General features: G+C 40.3%; 1 protein-coding gene across 1 annotated transcript in view; it reads right to left on the reverse strand.

Moving 5' to 3' along the window:
• The window catches only part of NXPH2 (neurexophilin 2), a 40,962-nt gene extending 34,680 nt beyond the window's left edge, over window positions 1–6,282 (reverse strand). The window contains exon 1 of the mRNA XM_075512044.1: window positions 5,623–6,282. Within this exon, the coding sequence (XP_075368159.1) occupies window positions 5,623–5,676 (54 nt within the window). The 5' untranslated portion in view covers window positions 5,677–6,282. The remainder of the gene's footprint in view (window positions 1–5,622) is intronic.
• Window positions 6,283–23,961: the final 17,679 nt, after the last annotated feature.

A 23,961-nucleotide genomic window follows, 5' to 3' on the forward strand; every position in this document is an offset into this window, starting at 1 on the left:
AGTCATGTGAATGGGAACTTTCACTTTCCTCTTTTCCAGTTCTACAAGATTTGGTCTAGTAAAAAGGTCCAGTATTTTTGCTTTATAATGGGTATAGCAAAGTGGTGAGTTAAAGAGGTGGGCAAAAATCAGGGCTAGAAGACAGATTAACAGAGAAAATGGACTGTCCTGTGAAGTACACGTGCTTTTAAATAATCACTTATCACAGCAATTTTGTGATAAAGGCAAAAAATTCTTCCTTTTTCCTCACTGCATTTGGTTTCGATACATTGACAAGTACGTGTGAAAGACTCAAAGTGACAGTCTTCCCTGAGCACCAGAACAGCTCGCTCTGTTTCGAAGACCAGTACCTATGGAATTACAGCTTTTGTCTTAAAACCATTCAGCATAGGCTAGTGCTGGTCTTTCCTTATTGCAGCTATTTACCAGAAGTGTCTTACTCAATACTTGAGCCAAATACAGGTTAACCCACAGATCACAGGCTATGAATTGCTGGCACCCCAGTGGCGGTTACTGCCCAGTGCTCATTTCCCATGCTGTGCCATGCCGAGCAGCTCTTGCTTCTCCTTGTACATTTTTGTTTGTGAAGTGTTGATTAAGGGTAAAATTTTCAACAGTATAGGAGGAATTTGGTGCACCTAGAACGGAGTTGCACCTCTCTGGGTCTTGATACCTTGAAAGTCCAGACCACTGAGTGATTTCTGCTGTTGCACCCTTTCGACTCCCATGCCTGAGTTCCCTTCTTGCAGAAACCAATGGTCAGGAAGCAAAACAGAAAGGTGAGACCGATCAGTGCTTCCCAATTTAGCGTTTGGGCTCCACCGATCTTTCTGTTTCGCTTCCCTGTTGGTTACACTGCGCTACCGGTAACGAGAAGTACTTACAGCACATCTCTGACATGCAGCTCTCAAAGTGCTTTACAATGGCAGAAAAATACTTTCCATGTTACAGATGAAAAGATTGAGACTTGGATTTTACATGCCCTGTGCTAGGGAAGCCTGGGGTATCTTGCGGTCTAGTGGATATCAGTCAAACAGACTTGCTGTACAGTTTTTAAATAGGATCTATAACCTTTCTGTGCTTCAGTCAACCTACAAATAAACAGAAAAATATCAGTCACCAATTCCACAGAACTAGGTCAAAAGATGTGACGTAAGGGCAAGTTGAGTTTAGTGTTGCATGTTAACCTCCTATGCAAACTAAACCTAGTCCCATCCACCTTAAGACATAACTCCTCATTCAGGATAATAAATTCTCAAACTGCTGAAACCAGCATTTGTTGAGCTGTCTTCAACTTCAAACTGCCTGCATTCCTTGGGTTACTTCTATTACTTTCTCACACAAGAATGAGATGTAGGCTTACAATGCCTACAGCATTGAGAAAAATACCAAAATAAACCAAATGAAATGTTGGGCCCGGTATATTTCATGACAAAGATCTCCCTGAAATTAAGGGGGATGGAATTTGATCTATGTGCTTCAAGATGACCGGAGGGAAGCATTTACCTTTCCAAAACAGAGTTGAGAGTTTTGCATGGTGCCTATTTCTGATTATCACTGCAAGGGCATATTACGCAGACCACGTTTGCAAGGCTTCGGAGACAAAATTAAAGTAGCCAGGAGGAACATACATCTGTGTTTCTATGCCTCACGTGGTATACATATTTTAAATGGAAATGCAGCTTTATCTCAGTTTTCAAGCTATTTCTGCGTATGAAGCAATGTCTTGTGCTATAGCAAGTTATAAATGTTCTTTTCAGATCAAGTTGTTAAACTCTGTTTTAAAAAAACCTCTGTAAAAAATTTGGCTTAATTGTGTGGCAAATTGTTTTTCATTATAGGTAAAAAATTCAGCCCTTGAAAAGTCCAAGACAAACATAATCTGTCACTGAATTTCACTCATACCAAATGCTACACTTCAATCTTGGTGGAGAAAAAAAATCATAAAATAACATACTTTGTCTTTTTTCTAATTATTTCTCATCTGTACAAATACTCCTGGGAAAAAATTAGCTGCTTTTAAGGGTTTTTAAAATAATTGATTCCTAGGTTTGTAACATGGTGACAACTCTGCCCAATGATAGTGTTAGAAGACAGTTTCTTGATAGGAATGCTGATACAACTTTAACTATAGGCACTAGAAAATGCTGCTGTAATCCTTTCTTAACTTCAGACTGCCAAGATGTAGGAATAATCAAATAGTTAAGGTGCCCGATTACCCTGTCCTGTCTGTGAGTGGTTGTCTGTAACTATACCTTGCCAAGACAAAGGGAAAGTAGTGGCTATACTAGCTATCTACAGCTAAAGCAAACTCTACTTCTTGATTGAAAGCCCACATACAGCCCTTTTTTTTTCCCCCACCTTCCTTTCTTAAAGGAAAGGGGTAAATGCCATACATTTTAAAGACCCCATATAAGCTATTTTAAGCAACGTAATGAAACATGACATTTTAAACGTGCAAATTAATAAAACGTAAAGAAAATACTGAATACTGACAACATTTTTTTTAAAAAAACATGATTTCTTTAAAATGGCAAATAATATTCCCAGGGAAGTGGCAGAAGTCCCCCTCCTTTAAGGCATTTAAAACTAACTTAACAAAACACTAGCAGGCATACTATAAACCATATAATAATAATACCTCAGTCTTTTCAATTTCCAACAGGTAGAACTCCATTATTTATAAAGAGATAACTAACAGGGCATTCAGCAGTTATGTGACAATTGGAAAAGCTTACTGAAAATTAATAGTAAAGCAAGAGTACCTACTCATGATAATACAATACAACAATTTTTGGTCTTCTTATCAATAACAGCCCAGACATGTACTGCTGTGCATTGCAAATTATTGTTTTGATGTATATTGCCAATGTAAGGTAAACGCGACTTTTAAAATGAACGCATTTATACAGAAGCAAGTTAGCACCTTAACCTGACTCAACAGCAGGCTTCCTTACTGTTTAATATACACAAATATGCAAAATAGTTTAAGAAATATATATGTGCTCATACTGCATGCATACTGGTACACCATCTATTAATCAAAATAATAATCCAAGAATACACTACAAAAATACATCCATACTCTATTAAGGAAGTACTAAACATGAACTTCTGATTGAGCAATATTAGGTACAGCATATAAACAATCCCCTAGCTAGCACTGCTTTCAGAAATCCAGTGAGACTGTCTGCCATGATCTTTAGCATCCCTCAAATTTGTGAAGTTTTACATGGGTCTTATCCTACATTTGTGCATCTTTAAAAAGTAGGTAAGTAGATAACACTTTTGTATTTGAAAGCCAAGCAAGCATTTGAAGTTAAATCTAATTAAAAAAAGTACTTCTACCCTCACTAAAATGTAGTGCCAAAAATATTTTGCATTCTAACATCTCTGTTTTCATTAAAAATTAAGATTGCACCATCAGGAAAGATTTGATTCTAGCATTTCTGGGTTACTAGAACGCTGCTGTATTGTAACACTGAAACCCACAATTTTTTCTTTCTTGGCTGAAATGCTGAGCCTTTAGCATTGTATTAATATTAACTACATTGATGTTCGGTTAAAAAAAAGTCAAGAATTAGTACCACCAACCCCTGCCTGCTAAAACTGCTAATTAGATTCCAGGAAGCCACCGGTCACTCCAAATACTGGCCAGAGAACAAAGAAAAGTACAGAGACTTGTATTCAATGCATTACCACCAGCATCAAACATTTCCAAACTCAATTTATATTAAGCTGTAACTTTAACCAGATGTTAACCAGAAGTTCCGGTAATAGTATGCCAAAATGTATTTACACCACTTTTTAGTAATAGATTAGCATTAAAAGGTATACCTAAAATGCCTCAAAAATCTCACACATTCTCATTTTGCTTTATTTTATTATTTAAACTAATTTATGTAAGCTATAAAACTAATTGACTCTAAAACTTTGCTGGTTTGTATATAAAGAACGCAGAAAAAATGAATACTCCTGGGTGAGCAGAGTGCCACATCCACCTGAAAACCTGCACTGACTACGCATGATTTTTGTTTGATTCAAGACAGTGACTTCGCTTCTTTAGTCAGCCCTCACTCAAGGCATGCAAGACCACAGCAAGCAACTTCCCAACATCATCCATAAAACATCGTGTAACAAACCCAATCCCTGTTGATACAAGTTTCAATCAATCCCTTTGATATCTGTCTAAAAAAATAAAAAGGAGAGTGCGAGTGAGTGAGAGAGGTTGTAGGTGTGAGGAAGGAGCGTTTTTATTTAGTTCCTTCCCTTCTGCTCAGCAACTTTGTAATCCATTTACTGCTTTCCTTTCCCATCTCTCACCCCTGCGCGTTGTTTAGCTGGAAAACGGGGCTGCAAGAATGTGAAGAATGTAAACAGCCTTTTCTTGTCCAAAAGGATAGGAGTGTGAAAGAAATGTGTGCCTTATCGCAGGACTGCAGCTCGCTACTTCATTGCTATGATAAAGTGCTGGAGCAAAAAACATTACACGACAAGCACAATCCAAAACCGGATTAGAATTTGACATAAGCTTCCTCGAAAACTAATCAATCAACTCACGCTGTAATATTAGACTCAAGTTCTTAAGGAGAGTGTTTAATCCCTTCAAGGTTTATTACACACTCCCTATTGACTACTGTGACAAACTTTCAGATGCAAGGCAGCTGGGGAAGAGAGGCACAACTTTTGCAGTACGAACCAGAGATAATTATGGGAGTAGAGAACACCCTCCCGAAAAAAAAGAATTTCAACCTTATAATAACACTTGTTAAAGCGAAGATTGGCAAACTCTTTTGCAAACACAATTTTTCTCTTTTTAACCTTTCCCGCCATAATAACGTGAACATTAAGACCATTTGTTTTCCAGCGCTAATGCCCCCCAAGCAGGATAGTTCGCTGCCCCGGGGAGCAGTTTGCTCTTCGCCTACCTGTCTCCAGCCCCGCACCTCGCTTTGCTCCCCCCCGCATAGCTTTTGAGTTTTGAAGTCTGCATTTCACCTTGTCACCACGTCAGTCCCCAAATTCCCCCACTGCGTGCAAAGGAACATGTAGCATGTAATACAGGCATGTGCGACAGTTTATAAGAAAAAGCAACAAAAACCTTCGCGTGCGCTGCAGCAAGCCGAAACTAAGGCGGGAGCTTTCAAAGCGCAGGTGACTCTACCTGCACAACCCGCTCTGTCGTGCACACGAAAAGAGGCGCTTGAGGACAGCAGAAAACTTTTCGGGAACGGACAGTTTCGGGTGTTACTCGGCACCCACCCACCGGCCCGCGGTACCCGGCTCCACGGCGGCTCCCGGCGCATCCCGGGGCCGGCGGACCCCCGGCTCCCGGGGCCGCTCTTTGCTGGGGCACCTGAGAGCCCCGCGATCCCAAACAAGCCCGCCCAGCAGCAAACGCGAGGGAAAGACCCGCTTAAAGATAAAGGGGAAAAAAAAAAAGAAATAAAAATAGGTGTCGGGCTGCGGGAGGCTGCCCGCTGGTGCGCTGCGGGCTGCTCGGAGTCAGCCCTGCCTTTGCCTCCAGAGGAGACCGCGCCTGCCGCCCTCCCCGGCGGGAAGGGCGCCGGTTCCCCCCGAGCCTTGCGGCGGGGGGCCGGGGTCGCGGGGAAGGAGACTTACGAGCTGGAGGACGCCCTGGACCACGACGAGGGGCAGGGGCTGCAGGTGCACCATCCTGGCTGCCGGTCTAGGAGGCGACTCCCCTCGCGCGGGTCTCGCACATCTCCGCTCCGGGGAGGAGGGAGGGCAGGACTGAGCGCAGGGACACACCGCCCCGCTTGTCCCCCCTCACGGGGCGCTGGCAGGCAGCGGCGAGACCCCGGCACTGCCGCGCCGCTCCGCGCCGCACCGCTCGGCTCCGCGGGCGGCCATGGCGGGCGGGAGGCGGGAAGAAGGCGGGAAGGCGGGCGGCGGCGGTGGCGGCGCTGCCGGGCCGGGCGGCCGCGGCACCCCCCGCGGGGCAGAGCGGGGGGGACCCCTCACAGCCCGCCGCGGACCGCCGGCGCGGCGGCATGCCGGCGGCCGTAGCCCGCCGCCCCGCTGCCTGCCATGGTGCTGCCGGGGCGGAGGAGCCGCCCGGCCGGGCCGAAGTTGAGGAGAGCCGTTGCGGGGGATGGAGCGGGGAGGCGGCGGCGCGTCCCCGCCGAGCGCTGAGGAGACCCCGCTGCCCCGGGCGGGGCGGCCGTCCCCGGCAAGTTTAAAGCCGCGGCAGCCCCTCCTCCGCCCGCGGCCACCCCCCGCCGCCCTGCCCGGAGGGGAATGGCAGTGCTCGGGGCCAGAGCCTGGCTTCGCCGCGGGAGAAGTGACGCCCGCGGGGCCTTCCCTCAGGGAGCCTCCGCCGCCCGGCGCTTCCGTTGGCCTCCCGCTCTGGTGTAAAAGGAGAAACAGGTGAAGGGTTTGACTTCACGTTCACCCCCCGGTCCCGTTTTTATAGGATACCCACTGTCACAGCTCCATTTCTCTCGGGTGGATCTGGTCCCCTGGCACCCACACACGGGTGGGCAGCCGTGGTCTTTGTGGGGAAACTCAACGTGTTTCTTCTCCTCAGCTGTGAGGAGACATGGCGGGAGGGCCAGGCGCTGCAGCCTGCCCTGGCACACACCTGCAGGGCTGGGGCCCTCGGCCTGCCCTGGGGACACTGTATGTTTGTCAGCTAGGGACGGTGTCCCCTCGAGTGGGCGCAGGGACAGGGTCCAGTTCAAGTGGGTTTCTTGTGTGGGGTTTGAGCTGTGCAAGGGAGCGGGGAAGAGTGGTGCTGCTGGCGCCATGGGGCCTGGGTAATGGCGCCCGAGCGTGCCTGGAGCCCAGAGGGCTGGAGAATCCGTCTCCAAAGAAGTCACTCTGAGGTTATAGCCGTTTAGTAACATAAATTAATGAATACACTCCGGACCCATTTTTGAGATGGGCATGAGCAGCCTGAAACTTTTGTTCCTGTGCTTTCAACCTGCAGGAGTGACCACCTTGTAACGTGGCAACCTTGAAAGGAGAAATAAAGTTTTGAGTGCAGCAGGCTGGGGTCAGATGGAAACCCTGGCCACGTTCGGTGCACGTGCTGCCACGCGGCCTGGGACTGAAGTGGTAGCACCGTTACCTGTAACAGATACGCCTGCGTCAAGTCTGGCAGTGCCGGAGTTTGCTGATCGGTAATTCACGTGCGCTGCAACACGCAAGCTCTCTGCCACTGGGCTGAAGTGCAGGTAGTGGTTTCAGTTTCCAAACCCTGCCTGTTGTTTGCAGATTAGTTTCCTCTTAATTCTCAGTTGCCCTGTCTCATCTTCTTACTAGGTCTGTGTTCAGGTTACGTTTTGACTACCCTTGTATTTTCAACCACTAAAATCCTTCCCAGTGGAAACAGCTTCGCAAGCCCTTTCACTGCACTTGAGAGTAGCCATGATTTTACCAGATATCGATTGTGGTTATTTAGTTGTTATATCACACTGGTTCCTTTCCTAGCTCTGCTGCTAGGTGTCCCATAAAACGTATCACGTGGATGCGATTGAGCCACAAATCGTGCTCTCTCATTTGGGTTCAGAAAAGATGCTTGATCTATAGCAAAGGAAACTACTTCTAAACCGAACAACCTTAAATTGAGTTCATTTGCAGCAGATTCAAAGATTCAGAGAAAAAACTGAAACAGTGATGGTCACTGAGTCAATATATTATAATGTAATTCATGTGGTTACTTTCTGTAGCAGTATTTAAAAGTTCTTTTAAAAGTGTTTATTTTAGTGGTCTTCAACCTGTTGTGCTACCATTTGATTTTATTTTCGATATAGAATGATCAGCATCAAATACGTTAGGATTCACCTATTAGAATTTAAATCCAAAAGTTGTCTTCACATCCTGGATGGGAAATAATTAAATGCTGCTTTGCATATGCTTAGTATGGAAAAAATGATATTTTCTACGGTACGGAAATTATATTTTTGCACGTGTAAATGAAGGAGCTATTGGCTTAACCGTACGGAAGCGCTCTGTTGAGCTGGCCAAGGCTCTCGTACCGAGCACCCTGTGCAGGGGCGAGCCAGGTAAGCCGGAGTTTACCCTGTGCCGGGCTCGCAGGGCGGTAGTGGTCCCGCTCTCGGGTCCTTGTAGTCAATGGAAACATCTTGAGCGCTATCTACTGCTCGCAGGCGGTACTGCCTGCAAGTGCGGGGCGAAGAGTTTATTTCCTCATGACGAATTGCATTATGCAGCTGGGTGAAAAGACTGTTATGCAATTAGTTAGAATTATGAAGACTAAATTCGGATGAAGTCTTTAGATAGATCTTTTTTAAAATGAAAAGCTGTGCTCTATAAATTGAAGGAAAGCTGAATTTCTGTAATTGGCTTTTAATGGAACAATAGTGTTTAAACTAAAGTACTGTAGTTCTATCCTATTAAATACAAACAGACTCGATTTAAATGACATTAACTTTGTCACACAAGCTATCAGAAGCTGGCCATAAATCATACTTTTCCCAGATTAACTAGCAGTAAATATTTGTAAAGCGCTTTGAAGATGAAAAGTGCCGTGCACAGTGAATGATAAGTATTATTGTTATTTGTATTACTTCCCAGAAAAGTCACAGTAGTGTTGGTTAAGAACAGAATGTAAGGCCTGAGCTTTGCATTCCCTTGCTTTGGCATTTAGCATGATCTTCAAATGTCATTTAAATGCGGAAGGGAAAATTTTCTGGTCTAATTTTAAGGCACAATAACAAATAGTTGGTTCATCTCAGGAAATAATGGTTGTATACTGCAGGAAGTAATCCTAATCTCTCTAGAAAAGGATTGATGAGCCAGCTGTGGAAAAACTAAACTAGAGCTCAGGATCCTACTAAACCATCTTGCCTGCTACAAGACAGTGAAAAATATCTGATTAGCACATGATCTCTAATGCTTGTGCACAAAGTCAATAGTAATTTTTATTCCTTTATCAAGTAATTTATAAGCACAAACAAGTAAAACCTGTAGTTAGCATCAAACCCATCTTTCATTCAACCTCAATTCAATTCTCAAATCTCATTCCTCTGAGTTAATTTAAAATACTGGCATCAACCTTTGCTCTTCCTAGTCCTAAGACTCCTCACTCTGTTTCCAAATATTAGGAACACTGGACTGGAAAGAGCTGCCTGTGTCATTCAGTCCATCTCCCTTGACTGCAGACAGTGAAGTGTAGGTTCTTTTTGGAAACTCTTCGAGATCCGTCTTTAAATTAGCTAGTTAGGAGTGGGGGGAGTGCCACGCTGCATTAGGAAGCTGTTCCAAAAACTCACTCCTCTGGCATTTGAAAACTTCTTCTAACTTCTAGTTTTTAGATTTACTGTATTTAATATCTGATTTTATACGCACTTATCCTTTTACAGTCACTGCTTTATCTTAATGATCTCCTCTTCCTCCTTCTGACAATGTGTAGCCCAAACAATTTATGAGGTACAGATTCCCTCTCAAATTTTATTAATTATGTGAGCCAGGCAGTCTCTCTCAGGCAATAGCACTCCATTTCCTGTGTTAGTCTAGTAAAACTTTTCTTTTGTCTATTCCCATTGGAATTATCTTTTTTGAATGTGGGTGAACATCCCAGTTTAGATGTTAGTAGTCTTGTGGAACATCATTAATGCCTAACCTATCTCTGTTGGAAATATATTCTCTGATACATGGTGTTATTGTATTTTCCTTTTCAAGAATACATCATAATTATATTTTCTCTCTATTGTTCCAGTTGTTCCAATGTGTTATCCAGATCCTTTACGCTACTGCCTGCTTACCGGTTCTGTGTCAGCAGCACATTTCAATAGCAAGGTCCTAAATTTTATGCTGGAATTGCTAATTAATTTATTGAATAGTAGTGGTCCCAAGATCAATCTTGATGAATCCTATTAGTTATTTCCTTCCAGACCTTGAATACAACCTGTTAAACCATACCTTACCTTCTTCACTACTTTTTCCTAATCACCTTCTCCAGCCTATCTAATTTTTTCCCACATGACATCCAATCACATTTTGATTGAAGTCCTGATAGATGCCTCTATTTCATTTCTCTAGAAAATTAGTAACCTAATCAAAGGCAGGTAATGAAATATTCATCATCCTAGAATAATCTACCTTTCTGAAAAAAAAAACAAAACCCAAAACCCAACCCAACCCAAAAACCAAATAACTTTATCCCATTTTCTATTTACCCATGTTTCCAAGCCTTTTTTTTCCTCCTTCAGATTGCTTTCAGCAGCTTTGCATATTTCTAAAGCTCGTGTTTGCTGATACTGTGTTTCTCTTCTTTTCCATATTCTTAGGGATAAGAATTGCATTTGCTGTTCTACATATACACCATTACTGATTATACAGATTTGTTACAAAGCTCTTCTACCTGACTTGCAGTTTCCCATGTTGGTTATTTCAGAATTCTGGAGTGAAGATTGCCTGTCATCGCTTCCACATCTACGCTTGGCTGAACCTATCAACTGTTGGGACTTTGTTTATACCATGGGTGTTACAACTTCCACTTCCATTTTCTCCTGGTCTTTGTATTAGCTATATTTGCCCTAATGTTCACATTCTTCATTCATATTGAAAACTAAAGCAGGAGATCAATTTGAGGACACACCTAGACTGTCTTTAGTTCTTTCTTCATCCTAAAGAGGGAGTGCCTTGGGTTTTTTTCTTTCCATATACTTTTGTATGATGCTGAAGAATCTTGGCTACTTTTTCACGTGAATTTTTGTGATTCTCACTTTATTACACTTTCTGACCTCTAAGAAACACATTAGCTTTGATTACCAATATTTTGCCATTTTTGTGGTCTGTGCTTATCTTTAAATATTAAGTTAATTTTTATCTAGTTAGGCCTAGCACACTTGACACTGAGGCATTAGGAACCTAAGTTGCAAGGCCATTTTTATTTATGCATTAATTTAATTTGAACTATGTGAAGTTTTTTTAAAAATCATTACAAGTTGATTTTCTACAATTGGTTTCTCTAAATATCCTAGCTACACACTAAGCAAAGAAGCCTGTTTCACTTCCCATTTTTTTGTGTTCCCATACCTAATTGTTTTCCTCCAGTCCATGCAGGAATATTAGTACCATTGTTTCCCCAAGCAAGACTTGGCAAGCTGACATATTCTGCATCAGTACCCCTGGGTCCTCCCGTTCTCCAGAATCTGTGCATTGCAGCCAGAATATTTTAGTTTGTTCTCTCGCTATATGTAATGACTTTCATATAATTTTTAAATCTTAATTTTATCACTTTGTTCTCTACAGCTGCATTAACAGCAGCACTTTCTCTCTCTTTGCTATCCATCTTCTTACCTTCTCATTTTTCTTTATTCATTGTTCCCTCATTTATCTGAGGTACTCAGTTGTCTTTAAGTTGACCTGTAAGCTTGGCTTGAAACAGAGATTGCCTCTCCACTGGAATTTTCTGTCACATCGGTTAATTTGGGTTACACACAAAGTCTTTTTCTCGGTGCAGCTAGTGTACTGGGTTTCTCCATAGTGACTAGTCTAAATAGAGAATAATAGTCTGCTACTGCTATTTACTGCTGCTTTAACTCAGGTAATGGATCTGTGCTGTAGCACTGACAAACTCTAGTTCAGATCCTCAAAGGACTTCATTATGCATTTAGATTTAAAGTCTGGTTTTAGAAGGCTATGAGGGACCACTGTATTGAGCTGTTTTTCTTCTGTACCCTTTAACTTGATTTCTGATCTTGAAAACCATTTGAAGGAAAAAGAGATGAGTCACCAGTACTTACTAACACCTTTTGAGTTCCTGGAGTTAACACGTATTCAAAGAAGTTTAAAAATCCAAGCAAGTGAAGTATAACACAGTTTACCAATGAGCACAGATCTGTGAGTAAATACAAAGGCACATCCAGATCTAATTCTATGGACAAATACAACCTTTTGATAAAGCAAAACTTTTAGTAGACATGCTGATGATACTGGAAGAATATTGGTGAGAGCAGGTCACTAATTAAAACTGAGAGGTATGCAGTAGTGGTAATCAATACACTTTAAACCTTTTTATGAGCATGAATGAATGAATAAAAAGGGACATCTGGATATCAGTAATCGTTAGTTGAAGTCTAACGCCGGGCAAAATACCTGAGCAAGTATTAAAAGAATTGATACAACAGGACCTAGAAGACAATTTGGTGACTGATCTTCCTGCTTTTACAAAGACTAGACCAAACTTAACATTCCAGCATTTTTTTTTCTGATTACATCTATTCCCATTAGTAATAATATTTTATTATGTGAAGAAAAATTTGCAAGATTTCAGCTGTAATAGTCACAAGAAACATGTTATTTGTGTGGTGGGTTTTGTTTTGTTTGTTTGTTTGTTTGTTTATTTGGTTTTGTGAATCAAATGTTTTTTGATGATGAGTAGTTCCCATTCAGGGAAGTGCTGCAGCCTGTATTGAAGTCCTTTTCAAGAAAGCATTTCAGCAACTGCCTGACTCTGTTTGCTTTAGTCACCTGTAAACATCTTCAACAGAGAAACTTTCTCGAACTAAGCCATCTGAGTAACTGTATCAGATGAAACAAGTTATCTATCTACTGTACCGCTCACAATATTTTTATATGTTCCTATATCAAAGTGCAGGGGATACTCTAGGCATAGATTAATCCTGATGTACAATAGCGCTTTACACTTGGTAGAAAGTTAAGATTGCTCAAATTCTCCACATTTTTTATTTTAAAATCTACTAGATGTATTATAATTTACTGGAATAGTTAAACAAATATTAAATAATTTTCATTTTAGAAGTCTTACTAGCTAGAGTTATTGCAATACTAAATATTCACATAGAGTAATCACAGCATTTGAGGGCAGAATGTCCCTGCATTAATACTCTTGGGGTTTTTTTTCCCCACCTTCAGAATTTTTAATATGTTTTCCTTGTCATAAATGGATATATTATTTCATCAGTTAATTTCTTGCAAAGGAATCTTTTATCATTTAGAATGGACCCTCGTGTGAGCATTCATTTATGCTGTGGTTACCCTATTTACTTTAGCTCTAAGGTTCTAAGTTCTAAAATTGTTTTATTTTTGAAGGGGTTTTTTTTTTTGAGAGTTTTAATTTTTTAACTATGTTTTTCTATAGAATATGAATAAACTATATCAGCTCACCTCTACCCTGTGGTTTATGTTTGATCCAGGAGACAAAATAAGCAAATCTGCATTATGACAAAAATATTTGCTGTGTAATTCTGCTAAAAAAATTCCAACTTAATATTATGAAAAAAAAGTCACAGAGCCGTGCTAAAATGATGACTGTGACTTGAGAGATTAGAATTTGCTATTGCATTCATTTAGTATTTAAAAAAATAATGTTTGGTGAACACTTCCAAATCCAATTCACTTTCACTTTTATTACACTTCTAAATCATAATCTCTTATACAAAAAATGCAATTTTTTTACTGTCAACTTTCATATGAAGAGTGATAAGAAAAAATCTGTACAGAACATGCACGATTACTAAGTAACACGGTGAACTCTGGCTAGTTCTAAAAGACAACACAAATATAGTATTTTCAATGTTTTTTAGAGTTTTAGCAAGTCAGGGATATAAATAGCTTAAAGAGATGATAACATGCCCAAGTGAACTTTTTCAAAGATAGAGAAAAACATATCTTTTTCTTCCTTAAAGAGGTCCCATGTGGTTTTTAAAAAGATCATTTTTCTGGCCAAATTGACCAAAATGAGTATCTCTTTATTTACATAATTTCCAACATAAGCAGTGGTTTGAATCACTGATTAAGACAGTGTGCTCTGCATCTGTTTTCATACTGTTTATCAGCAATTGTCAGATTGTATTAGTCTCTTTTTTTATTATTCTAAATCTACCCAGGCTAGACCGCAGCATATATCCCAGTGGCCTTTGGTACCTCATGAGATAAAATTCTTCATAAAACATCCAGAACATGCGTTATGTTATCAGAACAATTATAGCAGGTTGACTAATAATGCAAGCTCTTAGGCTAAGTACATAATAGGTTGTTTTTGAAAATTAGCACAAATTCTTTGTTTTCTTTATCATCTTCCACAATGCCAAAGCAATTGTTCACAAGACATTTTTCTATCCCAGGGAAACTGGGAATTTTTTGAGCTTTCCTCATGTCATGCCACTATGAAAGAGTTTGTGTTTCCCAGATCCTGTCTGTAAGCTTGTCACTAGGCAGCTGAGGTAGAAAGTAAGCACAATTCCTTCCACTGATTTCCTAGACTGGGTGCCACAGTTATGAGATCAAAGAATTGCAGCCTGTAATGCAAGCCCTGCTGCTGCTAAATGTGGTATAGGTGGTGTAGATCATTGCAACCTGTAGTTAGTTACTCATTCATCTGTGAGTTCAAACTTCTACCTTTTTTCTGCTTCATAAATCTAAAGTTTCCTTTGACATTCAGTATAAAATTTTGCAATTTAAATGATGAGGCAAAAAACCCCATTTCACATCCTTAACATCTAAAATAGAAATTATTTTTCACTGTAAAGGTAATTGTGTACTTCAGCACCTTATTGTCAGCACTGAAAATAGCATCCCTCTTTTTTTTTTTTTTTTTTAAATTTTCCCCATAATTCCTTTCCTGTTTTCTTTTAAATATCTACTCCTTTTTCATGCACAGTAGCCTCTGGAGGAAGCATCAGCCTGCTGCATTCACTTTTAAATTGTGGCCCAGCAGGGTTCATAGCTGCTGGGGGAGGAGGGAAGTACCTTGGGAAGGATAGTTCAGGAGTGGGGAAACCAACACAAGCCTCTTATTTTTGTTTAGAATCCAGACCAGAACCACTAAGGAACTTTGGATGAAGCTATGCTTTGACCCTCTCGAGAAACAGCTTCCCTCTATGGATGAAGAGAGTAAGAAAGGCAGACTCTAATTTCCAGCACAGTTATTTTGGAGAACTGGCAAAGCCTGCTGCGAAGGTGCTCAGTTTGTTCAGCACTGGAATAAATCAGAGGGCCTAAGGAGTCTTCCCTGAAACAAGGTAGTTTATTTTGTTGCTTTTTGTTTTTCTTTTGCTGCGATTTTGTTTGAAAAATCTGTGACCTCTGGAGACCAGGTGCTTGAAATTCAAACAAATGCGGGGAAAAAAAAGCCTGGTTGGGAGAAATTGTTTGTTTGTTGGACCAGAAGCTCAGGGGCACAGCTGTGTGTTTGCAATTAAGTTTGCCACGTATTCCAGTCAATGCTATTTAGCTTTTCTTCTTGCTCTGAAAAACCTGTCTCAATAAGGGCAAGCTGTCTAAAAATGGTATATTGAAACCAGTTGGCTTATCTAAGGAGAACAGCAATAATTTATGAGTGACCCGTTAACATTTCCTATATAAGGTCTCACTGCAGTTTGTTCTGTGTTGACCTCAGATTTTTCTCTACCATCCAGCTCAGGGGATAGATACTTGTATGAAGATTGAAATACAGCAGTGGATATTACATTACCTTTGAGAGATCTGGAACAGACTAAGATTCCCCTGTTCTGGAAAGTGTGGTAGCAATTAGTCTACAATGGCCTTGAGGTTACAGGAGTCTAAAATTGCATCATCGGGTATCATCAATATCATCAGGTCTGATACTGCTGGACTAAATAGGAGACATCATCCCTCTGCTCACAGGGAGACAAAGCTGCAAACCTAGTGTGACTGGAAGATGAGGAGCGGAGTGTTCCTCCTGGTCACTCTGAAGAGGTTTTCTTTCACTTACAGCAGAAAGAGGCATATATATGTCCTGTTACATTCATTTTTATCCACCGAGTCTTTGACTAATCTATCACTCTCTCATTTTTCTTGCTTGCAGACTTCTGTCAATTTTTTGTGGTTGCAAGACTAAGTTGAAAAGACCCGTGAAAGCCTCTGCCATCTTTAAAAGTCTCAGAATTAGAGAAAGAAAGATTTTTCAGATTAATTTTTCTTGTCTTTTGAGAGTGGAATCAGGAGGGAGGAAGAAAAGAAAATGCCCAGGTGGATGAGAAAAGTTAGGTTTCGCAAACCAGAAGATGTTCTTCACAAGTGTTACCAAAATTAAAACCCTAACAGCCTTCTTTGATCTGATGAGTAGTGAAGGCAAGTACGACTGTAACTTTTCAGTAAGCAAATACCATCAATAAAGTAATGAATTGAGGGAAATATGCTTTGTAGGATTAAATAATCCAGAAAAGATAGTTTGGGATTTTGTGCAATCATGCAGTTCCCTCCTTATTCTCTGATCACATAAGGCGCATTGCAGCCAGATTGTGAATAGTGAAGTGTAGCAAGTAGAAATCTTCAATAGTGTGTTCACTATTGAAAGGCCTGCAGCTCAAAATTCATTTTAGGAGTCAAAACCATTGGTATCAACAGATAATGCTCCATGCTTTGTTATCAGTAGCGATGCTTCCAGTCATTTCAAAGCAATAGTGGACCTAAGTTTAGGCAGGTGGAACTGACATATATAGACTCCTTCAAAGTTACTTCAGAAAGCTTTTAAGTTACCAGGAATTTTTGATTAGTAATTGCAGTTTCCACAAGCTTACAGCTTTTGTAACAGTTTCTAGAAACACCATAATTAATTTTCTAGGACAACCGGTATTCAAGATGAAATCTATTGATACTAGTGCTTAATGCAATGTGTTTGGCAAGACAAACCTTACTGTAAGGAGTGGAAAGATGCTGGGACATTAACAAAAGAAAAAGCATTATAGTGGGGTGGCTTATGTCTGCTGTATTTGTCATTTTTCCTTCTCTTCACAGCAGTTGGAGGGGCTTTGAAAATGCTTAACTACTTTTACTGGAAGCTTCTTTTAGCAACCCTGTGTATGTGTGAACGGGAATGGTCCAAGCGCAGACCCGTGCTTATGCTAAATGCTCTAGTTCAGTGGTTTCTGACCTGTTGTCCTGAGGTTAATGTATTTCTTTTCAGGGATCAAGAAGAATAACTGGGAAAAACATGCTAATTATAAGTTGGTTTACCTTTACAGTATTGGAATATTGGAACATTTTTAAGGGCCTGCCAACTGAGAAAAGGTGGAAAACACTGATTTAGCTATTCAACCTAATAAAGCGGTGGGTTTATGCAGTTAGATGTGATTATGCAGTAAGATATGGAAATTTTTTCATCTCACAAGAGAGACAGAGTGCCACATGTAAGGCTGTTATATCCATTATGCCTTTTTGTTTCTTCCTGTGTTTTTCCTGCAGTGTCACATCTGGCACATGTTGCATAGGCTGGTTATACACAGCAACCTTTCCTATGCTGATGCATTCCCAGAGCATGCAGGTTCTTATCCATGAGGGCTGACGGTGGTTTATCCTGCAATTGCTCCTCAGGGCAGAGACAGTTAGCTAGTGCCTCTTTTCCTTCCAGTTGTGACTGCCTAATGAGACTCAAAATATGATCAGTCATTCTGTAGTATGTGTTCAGTATTAAAAGAAAATCACTGACTCTAGGCAGGAGGTCATTCAGCATTGCCACTAACAGCTTTTGATATTTCTGCATTAAAACCCAAGCCAAACATTATAGGCACTGAACCATCTGCAGGCATAAGTAGGCTTATTGTTGCTTAACTTCTTAGTACAAATGAAGGGGTCTGTTATGTACTTCTATCTGCTTTTGTGTGATCAGTGCTCCTAAACAATGAATCGTCTGCTGCTATCACTGCTGTGTCAGAGTTGAATGAGATGCAAAGAGGTCCTTTTATTTTATTAAGTGTGTGTTGTTGCTCTCTGCTCCCCTGCAGCAACATGATCTGACAAATAAAAGAGACGGCTCTTCATAAGACAATGTCAATAGTTTTTTCCAGAATAGCTTGTCATACCTGTAACCCTCCTCCCAGCAGTTCAGCTGTCTGTGATCCAAGACCCAGCCTGCACACAGCATGCTTGTGTAACCCCGACTTAGACTTCTGAGAAACCTGCTAAGCTGATAGAAAGAGCTGTAAAAGCCTACGTAGAATAGAGCCGTGTAAAACAAGAAAGGTGAAACTGCAGAGATAAGGTAGGCGAGAAGGGTATAGTTGGCAGCTCAAGGATTTAAAAGGAAAAACAAATATGGAAAGATACACAATCCTAAGGAGAAAACAAGACCGAGGATGGCAACTCTGCAGTACTGAGGATCAGCTTGTCCCAAAGACAAATAGAGAAAAGCCTCCTCACATGATTTGCCGCGCTGGCAAATGTTGGTTGGATGTCATCTCTGGAGTAGTGAACTTCTCAACCATTGGATTGGTAGCGCTTTAATCCTGTCAATCATTTCTGTGTATTGGACAGTAGTGAATTGATTTGTACTTTTACATGGTGTGTACCCTACTTCCAGAATCTCTTTGTGCATGGTAGAAGTTGCCTAAAGTGACCCAGAGGGGGAGCGTTACATACCCAAGAATTTGCCTGCAGAGGAAACCACATCAAATCATGCCTTGGGTTTGCCTGAGCGTGGCTTACATCCTCAGCTGATCATGTGCCCAAATCTTTCTTTCTCCTTTCTAATTCCTACTTCTCCTTCAGAACGAGGCCAAGTTATTAAAAAAATCTTCAGACCTTTTGTGCTTAGGCTTTTGAAGTTCAGCTGTAATTTCACCAGTCAGAGCTTCACTCGTGCAACACAGCTGGCTTCTGTAGCTGGACTGCCTCTTCGCAATCTAGGACTGATTTTGTGACTTGGCTTCATTTTCAAAGCATTGGTGCATACAAGGAAACAACAAGAGGCAGATACTTTATCTGAAACTTTTCTGGCAGTGTCAGAACTGAGAAGTTGTTTTATAAACAGTTAAGTGAAATAGTTTTGTAGGTACAGGAACTTACATAAGGACAAGGGCTGCCTAATGCAGGCAATATTAGAAAATACACTACAAAAGATGATAAATCTGAGACCTTATATGTAACAGTAAAATTATGAAGGATTAAACAGAAGAGTGAAGTATTTTCTTCTTAATGTGGAGTAGTTCTAAACTTTTAGCTGTGGTGATGTTGGTTATATATTGCATAATGTGTGAAATATGTCTCTGCCTCCAGCAGCCAGCCACATAAACCAGAATTCCAAAAATTTGCCAAAGTTAATTGTTGCCAGAGGCTTCTGTGTTTGTAACAGAGACTTCATCAGAACAGAACTCACTACGGAATCTGGTTGGATTGCTGAACTGAAGCGTACTTCATTGCCATAATCTTCCACTGATGGCATTTGGCACAGCTGTGGAAGCTCGCTGAAGACATGGTACCTAGTATATGTTATTAACCTAGACAAATTATAAGGACAGTGGAGCTAAAGGATGCTTATAAGTGAGCAGTCACATAATCTTTCTTGGGTGAAAAAAGCTCTAACAAAATACCAGCTCGTCTGAGAAGAACTTCAGAGAACTTTTTTATGATGTAAAACCACTTTTGCTGAAGGTCTGAAGGAAGACTGGGAGATACAGGCACAGCAGGCTGCCAGAGAGCATTTTGTCCCAAATGGGCATCCAAGACAAGACTAAATCCTTTTCGGACACTGAATCAATCAAGAAAAATGGTACATGTGGTAGCCTGGAAAAGCCAAAGGCAAATAGGAGAAGTTGCACACCCAGATGAACATAGCCAAAATTAAGTATCCAGATTCTTTCTATCCACGCACTTATCTAGAAATTCATCCTCTTTCTAATTTGTAGACCCTATTTTTGCTTCCTAATAGTGGGGGCAGGGAATGAGAATGTAGCTCCTCATAAATTTTGATCTGTTGTTTTTAACTGCATTTGGGTGCCAATTAACCTAAACATTTGAAACTGTCTAGATCAGATATTATTAGCTGCAAGTCAATGGCTGTTCTATTAGCTGGAGGCAGTGCAATTATCTTCTTGCCTCTGCTAAATTGTGGCTTAATTTCCTGCATGTTTCTATGTCCAGAACTATTTCCCATTCATGACTCAAATTTAAGCCAAATTCTGCTTATTTTTTATGGTATCATAATCCATCCATATATAAAATATTATTTATATACCTATATTATTATATACATATATATTTATATATAAATACACATATCTCTCTATATATAGCTAGATATATCTATATATATTTCATTTATATATATATCTGTGAAGAATCTTCTCCTGTTATGCAAGCTCATCCACTCTGCTTTAACAAATACTATAATACTATTAAACTGCTGCTGTGTTAGCTATCTATAACACTGAATGTAATCTCTACATTTCTAACTCTACAGAACAACATATTTCTGAAAGCAGATAAATTAGAGCTCCAGTTCTAGTGGAGCAGATTTTATAATCTTTTTGTGCTGAGATATGTTACAATAGAGGTTAAACTGGGCTATAATGTGAGGAGACAGAAAGCTGGCTTGTACCTTTAGGGACAGCTGGTGAATTCTGGCATGCCTGCTCATGCACTATTAGCACTATTTAAATATATAATGACATTAGATCCTGTTGCTCCTCTTTTAACCTTATCTTTGTTAAATGCTACTTCAGAGAAGATTCCTCCCTCACCCCAATATTATGATACATCAAACTTACTAAGACCTGAAGAAATCAGAGAGGAAACACTGGGAAAGAGAAGTCAGGGAGGAAATAGAGATTAATGGTAAGGTAATATGGAAAAAGGGGTCATAAAAAAGAAATCATGGGATGAGAAGAGTACTTACCAAAGAGATAAAGAACTGTGTCATCAGTTGCTATGCTGAATACAAGGTGTGCTCAGAAACTGAGAAGGAATGGTTGCAAGTAGGATATATTGGGGCAGAGTTAGAAGCTGGAGAAGTGGAAAATCTGTTTGCCTGTGTTTACAGTAATAGGTTGATGCAGACCTTTTACTGCTGTTCACTATAATTGTTACCATTTAAATTGTCATTACCTTGGGGGTCTTTAAATCCCATCATCATTTTACTCCATTAATACTGCTTAGCAGTACAAAGGGTTTTTACAGCTTTCTTTGCAGTTCATCTGTTTCAACTCAAAGCACACTGATGTTCAAAGGCATATTGAAATTTGGACTTTTTGAGACAGTCTATGGCAATAATTGCCTGGTGATGCTCCCCATGAATGAGCAGCTGGTTTCAACTTCTGCTCCTTGACAGATGGACTTTTTGAGACTAAATAATCCAAGGAGCTGCAAGGAGAAGCTTGGGGGAGCACATCCTCCTCCTGACAGAGTCCTGGGGCAGCAGGAGCTGGGTAGGGAGAGGCCCTGATGTGGGTGCCCAGACCTCAGAGGCTTGGAGGACCCTGTGGCTCTCGCACGAGCCCACCAGGAGCATAGGCTTCACAGCCAGAGTTTCCATCAATGCTGCGCACTCCGGCTATCATACCTCTGGTGTGGGAGCCATGCAAACTACCCTTACAAGCTCAAACCTTGTAAGGTTGAGCTTGCTGTTTTAAAAAAATCTATATGTCCTCTAGAAGGCCCTCCTGAGGCCTTGCTTTATTAAGATCAATTGTGTGTGTGATATGTTGTAATATAAAAGCACTATATTGTTTGACAGAAGGGCTTTCTTTCACTACAGTGCTGAAGCAGCTGCTACTTGCCACGTGGAAAAAGTGGAATTTTAGCCGCTTCTGAGGGACAGAAGAAGATCATTTCAGGTAAGAAAAAACAACTAACAATCCAAAATAGATTCTTGTTTCTTTAACATGTATTTTGAAATGGCCAAGTCATTCTGGCTGTAGAATCAACATGACACAGGGGATGCGTGAGCTGGTTGTTGATTCTTTGCACTTTTATAAAACTACCAGTCAAATACACTGTTAAGCTGCTATATTGTCAGAAAGTGAAAAGGATATATCCAGGCTCTGTTAATAGGGGTAGGAGAGAGAAGGCTGCCTATACACTGTGAAAACTCTGTTATAAATACACCCTAAACTTCCTAACCTGAAAGAACCACATCACATGAATTGAAATAAGCTTTGCATACAAGGGAGAGAAAAATACACTTCTGTTATGTTGCCCACAACATTTAATATAATTGCTTACTCATAGGAGCAAACTGTAAATTGCAAGTGCAAATAGCACTTGTTATCTCAAGCCCATTTTGTTTTTGAAAATGCAAAGAATTAGGAATTTTGAATGACTTAAATCTGTGCATGCTACTTACTTGGGTTTTGTTTCTGTTAAAATTATCATACGGAAACCACTGAAGAGAGTAGTAAAATTTTGGCATTCATTATTTTAAATTTGTTAGGTGTATATTCATAGATATACTGCTGCTGCCTTTTATACAGGTAGAAAAGGCAGAAATTGTTACATATGTGTGTATATTGTTTGATAGCAGGAAAGTATCTTGTGTGGTCAAGAATTCTGAAGAGGCAGGGATAGAGGAGCTGGTTTTGTTGCTAGAAATTATGTCCTGAACTGCAGATACAGGGCTGGAATTCCAAATTTGCAAATCTTTCCGAGTATCTGTACCAAGAGACTTTGTCCAGCTTATCTCTGCTTTCCAGAAATCTTTTAATTTTTGCAAAATGTTAGTTTGAAAAAAAAACCACAACAAAAAACCCAAAAACAAAAACTAAAACCAAACCAAGAATCAAGGAAAACGTCACTCTTTGAATCAGCCCCTGAAGGATTTCTAAGAGACATGACTACAGTATTTTGCTGTGAGAGAATATATAGGAATGTGGGTTTACAAAGACCCAATTGTTCCTGCCTGAAAGTTTGTTTCCCCTGTAGGCATTTTGCACAGAACCCGTACGAGCTAAGCAGCAACATGCTGCCATCTACTGGCAAAAGGCACCATAGGTACTCTGGAACAAATACTAGCAAATACTCTCAAATTTATTTCATAACTTTTTCTTTAAATTGATATGCTGTAGAAGACAACCCAGTAATTGAAAGACAAAGTCGAGCAAAAAAAAAGATTTGTTCAGAATCAAAAAAATTGCAATGAAAATGAGTGAAACAAGTGCTATAAATCACAATAGTATGCAATATGTAAAAATTGTATTTCACATTAGAGGGAAAATGTGGGAGAAAATAAACCATTTCTTAATGAATAAGTTTCATGTCTCCCAACACGCTGAAAACAAGAGAAATATGCAGCATTTCCCTCAAGTAAGATACTTGAGATCGAAACGGTTCTACAAATTTGAAAGCTAATGATTGTGCAGCCAAAGGGGAATGTTGTGTGAACGTGTGCAGTAAACAGTACGTAGCGTAAAAGAGATTCAGTAGCAAAAATGACATTTGTAATTCCTCTGAATGTATCTAACTTCACATGCTTGAATGAGTAATGTATCTTACCACTTTTAACTCTCTCACTCAATCTCTTGGGACCAGGTCTGTAAGGAATGAGGGCTTGTATATGTGCAGTCAACACATCATCTGGGGAGAATATGTAAGCAACAAACATTCTTCAGTGCTTTTAATGAATTGTTCTGAAAACTGTTTTTCAATGCATGACCTGTTTTGGTTTCCCAGACTGCTATACAACATGCTAAGAGTGGGTAAAAAAAAGAAGATACTGTGTTTCTATGAAAGTTGCCTGCTAAATTTTCCTAAATATTTTGTATATGAATGAAGAAATAGATACAATTTTTCCTTCATTCCCATGAAAAAGGAACCTATATAAAAATCCTGACAACTTGATCATATGTCTGGATGTTGACCAAAGAGTAAAATCATTGTGTTCATGACCAAGCTTACTATCTGCCATTTGTGAGTTGATGTATTTGCATTTGCAGAAGAGGTATCCCTCTCCAAACTACAGAGCCTCTTAGCTTTTTGAAACAAGTATTGACTGTTAAGGAGCGGAATGGCATAAGCAATCCAAAGCATCTCATGTGAGCCCTTGTTCCCAGTGCTGGGAGCTTATCTATCTGAATGTGTACAAACTGTGCCTCCACTTGTTTCCCATCATGTCTTCCCAAACATCTCATCCTCTTGTTCCCTAAGTCATCATCTCCCATTTCCCAGCTTTGCCTGATTTGTCCACCTTGTTGATGGTTGATAAATGGCTTTTTTGATGAATGTGAAAAAAGCATTTTCCTAAAACAGTTTAAAATATCTGTGTTCAGTTAAAAC

Source organism: Mycteria americana, chromosome 9, assembly GCF_035582795.1.
Source record: "Mycteria americana isolate JAX WOST 10 ecotype Jacksonville Zoo and Gardens chromosome 9, USCA_MyAme_1.0, whole genome shotgun sequence".
In the NCBI taxonomy this organism is placed as follows: domain Eukaryota; kingdom Metazoa; phylum Chordata; class Aves; order Ciconiiformes; family Ciconiidae; genus Mycteria; species Mycteria americana.